The sequence below is a fragment of the Gracilinanus agilis genome, chromosome 3, assembly GCF_016433145.1.
Source record: "Gracilinanus agilis isolate LMUSP501 chromosome 3, AgileGrace, whole genome shotgun sequence".
In the NCBI taxonomy this organism is placed as follows: Eukaryota; Metazoa; Chordata; class Mammalia; order Didelphimorphia; family Didelphidae; genus Gracilinanus; species Gracilinanus agilis.
This window is the reverse complement of record NC_058132.1, coordinates 523690627-523700696: the sequence shown is the minus strand read 5'-3', so window position 1 is coordinate 523700696 and position 10070 is coordinate 523690627. Positions and strand designations below refer to the sequence as shown.

Here is a 10070-nt window from a genome sequence, read left to right as displayed (position 1 = left end):
GGGAGAGAGAGAGAGAGAAAGGAAGGAAGAAAAAGAAAGAAAATAAGGAAAGAAGGAAGAAAGGAAGATAGGGAGGAGGACAGGGAGAAAGGAAGAGAGGAAGAGAGAAAGAGAAGAAAAAAGTGAGAAAATGAGAAAGGAAGGAAGGGAGGGAGAAAGAAAGAAAAGAATGAAGGAAGGAAGAAAGAAAAAGAATATATAAGACTTGAAAAACTAGAAAATCTAGGTTTGAGTCCTACTTAATAACTATGTTACCTTGGGCAAACAATTTAACTTTAAAGACCTTTAGTTCCTTCATCTATAAAATGGGCAACAATGCTAGCACCATTATGATATAATTTAATGAGATTATCATAAAGGGTTGTTTTGGATATCAAATGAAATTCTATTTAAAGCTCTTTTTAACCATAAGGCACCATACACAATGAAGAACTCCACATTATTGAATATGGAAATTTGCATCCCTACAATTATTGTTGCTAAATAACCTGAACAATATTTAGTTCTTAATTTTTATACTTCCTTTTCATTTATTTGCTACTTAAGAGGTCTTAAGCCTTTAATAAATAAGTACATTTCCTTATCTTTCACATTTGGTAGGAGATGGTAGACTATGCTACTTATAATATTGGAACCACAGAATGACCATTTTATGAAAGTGAACAGAAATATATAAATATTTGAGATCTTATAACTTCCTCTATGAAGGCAGATGCAACAGGTAGGTACTTACACACTCTGTATGCACTGGATGTACAGCAAAGAACAATGCAGCTAGGAGGGATGATTTAGGAGCAAGGTTTAATCTCTTTCCTTTACTGGTATATTGTAGGCCACCAAATAATATTGAGAAGACGTCAATCATTAGGACAGAGATGCTACAATGTAGGAGGATATTTACTATATGAAAACTCACTGGGTAGAAACCTCCAGATAAATAGTAGTTAATCCTGCAGCAAACAAAGAATATTAAGGTTAGATTCATAAAAGTATATGTACAAAGAAACCTAAACGATTCAAAGGAGAGCAGTTGCAAGTAAAAATATTAAAACGGAAAGAAATACATTGTGCATTGGGGGCTAAAATGCTTTAAAAAGGAACAAATCTGTCAATTCAAAGAGCAAAGAAAGTATGAATCTAATTAGTTGCACTGGAAAAATGGAAGAAAGGGGCATACAAAGGAAAGTGAAAACAGTATAGGAAATGGAAAAGGCAGAAAAAACTAGATCTTATAAGAGAGCAGTTTAAAATATAAAGATAATACTGAGTAAATTAAATAAAGGATTTATCAAGGGCATATACTAGTTTATGAAATTTAAAAACATCTAGGGGGAAGAAATGCTGTACTCTGCATGTATGTGTTTGTGTATTTGTGTGTGTGTATATATGTGTATACATGTGCCTAATTATATAATTTTGTCCCTAAAAAGCATGCAAATTGTTTTGACAAATTGAAACATTCTTCCAAATGACTAATGTTTTTCTGAGATTTTAATTTCCAATTGATCTTTAATTTTCAGTTACTGAAAACATTAGTTTTATGTTTCTCTAGTAAGTAGTAAATGAGTTATAAACTCATACAGATGTGCTGAAAATTTAGAGAAACCTTCATGAAGTAAATAATCTTATGTAATCAAAACAATAGCTGTTTATACTTTAGTCAAGCATTTGTTTGTTTGGTGGGAGCATTTTGAATCTTTTTACAGCTAGCACATCTCTACCTCAGATGATGTGGAACTGTAAATGTAATGCTTTTTCAAAGATTGCCTACATATGTATACTATTGATGTTTTTATGACCTGCAGGCCAAATGGCTGTGTGTCCAAATGTCTGAAAAACAGCTGATTCAGAACTCTATTAATATGTTGTCAGCTCTCAGCAGAGAAGTTCATACCTCAACTAGATTATAATTAAACTGGAATCAGACATGAATCACCATCCATTTATTTAACAACCAATTTTAAATATTTATTATGTGAAAAATACCACACAAATTATCTTATAGCATGAAAGGAAACTTGAAACAACCAAACAGCATTGTGTTTCAGCACAGCTTACCTGAAAGTTAGGACAGTGAGTGGCCGATACGACTTGTGACTAGTGTTACTGCTGAGTTTACTGCCCCAGAAGTCATGTTGCCACAGGTCACCAAGTGGAGTTTCTGCTCGAAGGTCCTACAAAAAACAAAAACAAAACCAACAAACAAAAGAAAACCCTTCAAAACATATCACAGAATGTTCCAAACTGGTCTATCAAAAAGAAGATAATGGCTGGCATACCCAAGGCAGTTAGCCCATGAAGAGCAAAAACTCAATCAACAAACATTTACAAATTCATGTTAACGTGTTTAAGAATGGTGTTATCAATAGCAAAAATCAACATGCACTTTTGAAAATAAGCCATCTTAGATTAATTAATGCTCGTATTGGCACTTTGCATGGTAGCAAAAACTGTAATTGATGTATCCATCAATTGAGATATTGCTGAATAAACTTTGGTATATTAATGTAATAGTGTATTATTGCACTTTAAGAAGTGATACAAATTAAGAATTCAAAGAAATTTGCTAAGTCTTACATGAATTTAACAGAAGGAATAAATCAGAATCAAGAGTTTATACACAATGACCACACAATTTAAAAAAGTGCACTAAAAGATCTCAGAATTCAGATTAGTTCAATTTTAATCCATTTAAATTCCAAATGGCTATTGGTGAAATGTATTTTCCCTCCTCTTGACAGGGAGTAGACTACAAATGCAAAAACTGCATACAATGTCAAAGATGGTTGCTGTGTTAGTTCTACTTAAATATGCTTTCTTCATACAAAAGAAGAAGATTCTATGGGGAAGAGAAATTATTGGGAAGGGATAATGTTTCAAAAAAAGCATTGATAAACTATTAAAAAGAAAACAAAATTAATCCATTTTACAACATGCCATTTAGTAACCATAACACATTACGATAATTAAGTACTAAGGCCTCTTCATACCTGACACATTCCCTCTGTGCATGGAATACTTATGGACTTCAGAGGGAATGCTGGATATAGCAAAAGGTACAGAAAAGGGAATCAGAATCTGACCCATCTTATTTATTTTTATGCCATCTTCAATAGAAATAAGTAAGGGGCTGCTGGATTCTTCTCATTACACAGCACCTGGAAGATGTAATGTGTGGGACAGAAACTTAGCACTTCTGAATGTTTGTAAAAAAAATGTCTCCATGGCTTTTCTGTCCACACATTTCATATGAAGTACAATGAAAACAATCTGCTGTTTTTTCTATTCCCAGAGCTGGGAAACCACATTAGACAATAGAGGCAGAGATAAAGAATGGCAAACCAGTGATGAAAAATTAATGAAACTCTGTGGGGATATTACTTAATTATAAGTTATTGATCACATCACTAAATATAACAACTAAGAATTTACTTTGAAAAAAATCAGAATACACAGATATTTAAGGCTAGGGATAGGGGGTTTGGAGCTGGATGTAAACTTAAGAGTGGGGATCATCTTCTTTAAACCCCACATTTTACAGATGATGAAACTGAGACCCAAGAAGACTTAGTAACTTGTTCAAGTGATACATCCTGGCAGATGTAGAATTCAAACTCGGATTATCTATCTCCATATCCAGTGCTCTGTTACAACATGCAATCCTACTCATCTGGGCAATGAATAGTTATTATTTAAGTAAGTCAACCCTTTCCTTAGAAATTACATTCATGACATTTTTAAGAAATATATGATGACAAACCTTACTCTTGATAGCAAAAACAAAAAAAAATCCAGATAAGCTGAAAGGATTAATCAGAATACTAATGAAATAAATGCAGAATAATTTAATGGAAAGAATACATGGCCAGATAAGTGGCACAATAAATAGAGCACCAGAATTTTAGTCAGGAGAACCTGGGTTCAAATCTTGCCTCAGATAATTTCTAGTGGTGTGAACCCTGAGCAAGTCACTTAATCTCATTTGCCTAACCCTTGCTCTTCTGTCTTAGAGTTGTTACTAAGACAGAAAGTGTTTATATATATATATATGAACTTAATCATGTTTGCTTCAGTTTCTTCATCTATAAAATGAGCTAGAGAAGAAAATGGGAAACTACTCAAATATCTTTGCCAAGAAAACCCCAAATGGGGGTTATGAAGAGTCAGATATAACTGCTAAGTGCTGTAGAAAACTATTAAATTAAGGTATTTTAAAAATTTTAGTTTTCAAGAAAATATGAATAAAAACAGACATATGGAGAGCATTATATAGATACTGACAAGTATGTATTACCAAAAAGACACAAAAAATATGCCAAAAAGTTTTGGAAATGACCATACCCTGTATTCCTATATTAAATAAGATCTTTGCTTTCTAGTTAGAAAGAAAATAATGTTGCTTTCTGGCTGCCTTAACCTGATGAAGCCTTTTATTTTTATATTTTGCTGCTGCTTTTTCGTTCATGACAAAGAAATGCTTTCATTCAGAAATTCTGCTACAAGGGACAGCTCTCTAGTGACCTGGCCCATCAATGAAATAAATACTCTGACAAAGGAAAAGAGATATGCAAATAAGTTGGTGTACCAAGGCTGAGGTACAGGCCTTGTTCCATTATTTTCTACTCAATTAATAAAGCAATTTACCTAAATCACAGACATAATAACCTAAGATCCATTTACCAAAAGCATTTCATTAAAATAATTGCATTACGCTGCGTGAGTAAACTATTTCTCCTGAGGGCGACTAGTTTCCTTTAAAGTTTCTTCATTATTGATTGTGCAGTAGAATGAATTATAAAAAAAAGTTCATCTACAGAAGTTGTAGAAATTATGAAAAAACACACAAAGCTTAAAAGTCATATTTTATTTATTAATAAATCAAAATTATACAATTTTAAAGTTGTTACATTATATATAAATGTATATGGAGTTATAATTCTTTCAAATAGCCTCAAGTTCAAAAATTCTAAAATGATTCTTATGAAACAGGTAAAAATAATAAAAATAGTATCTAGCATTTAGATAGCACTTTAAGATTTAAAAAGCACCCTACATATGCTATCTTGTTTTATCTTCAAGACAATACTGTGAGATAGGTGCTAATTATATCTTTTATAGATGAAGAAATTAAGCTTGAGTGAAGGTAAATAATTTGCCCAGGGTTTCACAGCTAGTAATGTCTGAGGCTGAATTTGAACCCAGATCTTCTTCCAGGTGAAAGATCAGTGTTCTGCCAACTAGACTACCAGAACAGTAAAAAAGGAAAACTCAAGTCCCCAATAATTTAAATGTAAAACGTAATGTTCAAGCTTTTTTTTTCCCCTCTTAAAAGCAATGTGAAGCAGGAATTTTTTTATGAGGGAAATTAATATGAATCCTTTAGGGGGTGCATATTTACTCAATAAACACTTGGTAACTGATTGTTTGGTATGTCAAAGGAAGAGAATCTTTAATAGGAAATGCATTTAAAGCTAAAGCTGATTATTTAATACTCTCTTTGGTTACTGAATTTCACTGCCACAAAGTGCAACTATTCCAGGGCCCTTATAAGCATGATGAACTTACTTCAAATCTAGCCTGAAATTGTAATGGATATACAATCTATACACTAATATGGGTTTATCTGAAAGCAAAACTCAATAGCCTACTTAATTTCAGTTGTCAAATATGGGGATATATAGTTGAGGAAAGATTCTATATAGCCTACTTCTACCATCTAAAAAGAAAATGAATACCGAAGAATCTCTAAATATTTGATTAGCTGCAGTCTATACACAGCAGGGTGCAATACTTGAAGAAAGGTCAATTTTTCTACATAATGATTTATGTAAAAGATGTATTATGCCTGAAATTCCTGCTAACTCAACTGTCTCAAAGAAAAGCATCCTAGTGCAAAAAAAAAAAAAAAAAAAAAAAAAAAAAGCAGCTCAACACTTTAAGGAAGCATCTGGAACAGAGTCCTTAACACCAATAAAATCCAGTAACAGCCTGTTTCCCATTATGGTAGGCTCTGTGCCAATGAACAGAGTATCTTTCATTAAACAAGGAAGAAAGAAGGGGGGATGCTAGGAAGAAAACAAAAGGGGCACAGTGTGGTGCCCTAGAATACTGGCAAAACAATGCTTAGTCAATACACAAAATGACTTCATCTGCTGCATCTCACAAGGAAAAGAATTAAATATACCTAGTTTAATAAAGCCAAAGAATACTTTATCCTTTTTTTCCTGCCTCTAAGCCAATTTCTTCTGCCCTGGCACTTAGTTAATATTTTTATAAGGTAGGCTAATCACCAAAATCCAACAAAAGAAAGAACAGAATTAAAAAAAATAATTTAAAATCAACTCTTTTCTAGTTTTCAAAACAGGCATTATATGTGAATAAGATTGAGGTTATTTAAGCAACTGATTTAATTGGATGTACTTGCCTATAGCCACAATCTTAATTTTTCCTCCTCATTTCTTTTTTATTTTTTTAAATAAGCTGAAGCAATAACATCTGTCAGTAACTGCTGGGTAAACTAGAGAAAAATTATAATTGAGGGAATTGTACCCAAAACAAACATCTCCAGCAATGGGGTGTAGTCTGTCATATTTACCCACACTTCAAAAAAAAGGGAAAAATTACATTTTATTTCTTCTTAATTCACTATATGCTTCAGCAGCCATAATTTACTTTGTTTTCAGAAACAATCACTGTTTTCATGAAGAAATGTTTCAACTTGTGAAACATTTCAGGAGTTTGAAAGTGACATTTATTTCCCATTTGGAAAAATTCCTCACCTTGAGTTTATTTAGTATATGTGCTGCCGAAGCAAGCACTCACCTTGAGTTTTTAATAAAATTCATTAAGTTTTCCAAAGGAATACCACAAGAAGCATTTAGGTTTCTACAGCAAAGGTAGGTGAATGTATTTCATAAAGTCCATCTTGTAGTTTAAGATACAAAAACTCTACTGAGTACTGCCAGATTTAACAGAAACAAATGTAGCTATTGGTGAATTTTACTGATTTCAAAAGTGACTCAGTTTCAAGTTCAGGTGTTCCCTTCTAAATGTACTTAAAGTTAAAGTCTATTATTTCTATTTGGTTTTACTATCTCCTATTATTATTATTATTATTATCATTTTCCCCCTTTCCTGATTCTCACTATTAGATGAAGAAAAAGAACATTTTGCATCTCATACCCAACATCCACTGATAAAATTGATGAAGACCTCATGCATCCAACTGATTGAATTCACAAGATAGAAAATGTGTAAAAGTCATACAGTAAAGAGGAATAGTGCACGCCACTTTCATCTGCAGCAGTCAGCATGGAATGTCCTGATACCAATGGCAATATGTGCCATTTGGGCATGCTCCCAACTTTCCCCACTGTCATATCACTTTTCACATAAATTGAAGCACCCGAGTTGCTGCCATGCTTGACTGGCAGCTGCAGAAACTAGAATCAATGTCATAAAAACTTTAGGGTTCGAAGGGACTCCAGAACTCATCTAAGCTAACCCATTCCTATACTATGTCTCTATGTGTCTCTATAAAACCTGTCCAACTTACCTACTTACCACCTTTTGTTTAAAGGGAACTCATGAACTATCAAGACAACTCCTTACGCTTGGATTGTTTTGTTAGGGGCTTTCCCCTCTCTTAATCATTTTTAAATCCATCTCTTTGTAGTATCCAAAAGTTTGTTCTTAGTTCCATTCCGGATGTCAAGTAGCACAAGTCTAATTTTTCTCTTTTGACTGTCAACCATTCAAATATCTGAAGGCAGCCATCATATTCCCCACAATTCTTCTCTTTCCTAAACTTTTTTACTGACCTTGAAGCAAATATAGAAATTTAGGAAGTAGAAGTTTAAAAAAGCTAAGGATGATAATTTGATGACTTCTAAGGGTAGCCCTAAATTTATGATTACATGACCCCAAGAGGAAAAATAGAAGCTTTTTTATGCAGGGGAAAAAAAACCACAAAGATCAACTTGATGATCCAACCTTTAATTCTATGATCCAATAACTCTAGCAGAAGTTGAAAGGGCATCATACTGTGTTATTACAACAGATTTTAAACTAGATTTTATACACAATCAAAAAGAAACTCAGAAATTGATAGGGGAAAACATTCGATCACTAGAGATAAAATTTCCCATAAGAGCTGCAAATATGCCAAACTGAGAACAGTTATTGTGTTTGGGGTCTAGTATAGTTGTTAGCATCACTTTGAGGGTCACAGTAAGACACAAACCTTATTGTTGACAATGGCTTCTGAGTCATCAAAGACAAAGTCTCCATCATAACTATGGGCAAAGCACACAAAGGAAACAGATGCCACTAGAAGTTTTGCCCAATAAGTGGGAAGAATGGTTGTTGGTATGACATGATCCAAATTAACATCCACTTCAGCCATTTTGAAAAATGTTGGTTCCAAGGTTGACACTCCAGCATTATGTTGATTAGAAATCTGTAAGACATATAATGAATATTTTAACAGATAATAAATGCTACTAAGTAAATTGACATAAACACACAAATGTAAAAATAAAAAACACAAAATTTCTATATTATTTATGAGCATTTTAATAGTAAATATATTAAATTGGCAAGACCATCATATAAGATCCAATCATAAAAGTTCAATGGACTTATCTAGAGTAATGAATTCGTTACCACAAAACTAGTTTTAAAAAAATCTAGCTACCTCCCCTCTAATCCAAAAACAGAATTTCCAGTATTTGGAAGCTCCTGAGCTAGGGACTTTGTAAGACAAAAAATGTATAGATATGAGACCCGTTCTCAGAAAGAAAAATAAGAATTATTTCTTTCTTAAAATTCTATTTAGAGCTAGAAGGAACTAAAGGCTCATCAAGTCCAACAGATAAGAAACTAAAGGCCAGAGAGGTTAAATGGCTTTTTCCAAGGCCATCAAGATAGTAACTAATAGAGCTGGGATTTGAATCCAAATTTTTTTTTAAGCCCTTAACTTCTGTGTATTGGCTCCTTGGTGGAAGAGTGGTAAGGGTGGGCAATGGGGGTCAAGTGACTTGCCCAGGGTCACTGGGAAAGCTGGGAAGTGTCTGAGGCTGGATTTGAACCTAGGACCTCCCGTCTTTAGGTCTGACTCTCAATCCTCTGAGCTACCCAGCTGCCCCCTTGAATCCAAATTTTTTAAACTACACAAGCCTTTAAACCATATCATGACACCTCAAGGGTCAATTATTATATTGGTGTGAGTACTTGCACCACTAACACAAACTCAACCCCATTGTGAATCAGGAGATAGTAGAATTACATAAAAAGTTAAATAATGTAGGAAATAAATTACAATTCAATATAAAAAGGTTACAAGGCAGTTAGTCAAAAAGGTTGGATTGCTCTGGAAAGGCTCATGGAAAGAGGCTGTAAACTCAATATTTTGAAAGATTCATAGGTAGAGAAAAGGTAATAATGGCATATGTTGGAAAGGAAGGACAATGTTCATTCAATACAGTGGATGCTCAATAAATAGCTACTGAATGAATGAAGATACAAACACATACATATATGAAATATACATACTTTCACACCTATGTGGATATAAAATATAGCATTTATTATTTGAAACACAAAAGAAAAGTAGGAATCATTCTTAGCCTCAAGGAACTTAAACCCAGTTAGGGACATTTTACATATACATACATATGTGTGTATATATACATATATACATGTTTTTATGTATATACACACACACATATAAAAAGTCAACAATTTAAGATTAGTAAGTCCTAAAATATTACCCAAGTTCTAGAGGAATTCAGCTGTTGAAACAAGGGAGTAATCAAAGAAGTTTTTATGGGATTGGTGGGGTTGCATTAGGTCTTGAAAGAAGTATAAGATTTTGATTTGCAGAGTGAGAAGGGAAGGGTATTCATTATAGGTTAAGTGAGCAAAGGCAGAAGAGCCAAAATAAGTATAGTGTATTTCCCAGGTCTATGACTGACATCGGTGTCACTGAGACTCAAGAGGCTTTGTATTAGAGAATAAAGAGGAAATAAACTTACCAAGGTAAGGTGGGATAAAGTGATAAAAGACATAGA

General features: G+C 33.3%; 1 protein-coding gene across 3 annotated transcripts in view; it reads right to left on the bottom strand.

The window, feature by feature from the left end:
- TMTC4 (transmembrane O-mannosyltransferase targeting cadherins 4) overlaps positions 1-8419 on the bottom strand; it is a 68748-nt gene extending 60329 nt beyond the window's left edge. For 2 of the 3 annotated variants that reach the window (XM_044667198.1, XM_044667199.1), the window contains exons 1-3: positions 8243-8419; positions 2059-2174; positions 734-950 (exon numbers count right to left, since the gene is read on the bottom strand). In XM_044667198.1, coding sequence (XP_044523133.1) covers positions 734-950; positions 2059-2174; positions 8243-8404 — 495 coding nt within the window. In that variant the 5' untranslated portion in view covers positions 8405-8419. The remainder of the gene's footprint in view (positions 1-733; positions 951-2058; positions 2175-8242) is intronic. The other variant, XM_044667197.1, reaches the window with a different exon arrangement.
- Between the last annotated feature and the right edge of the window lie 1651 nt (positions 8420-10070).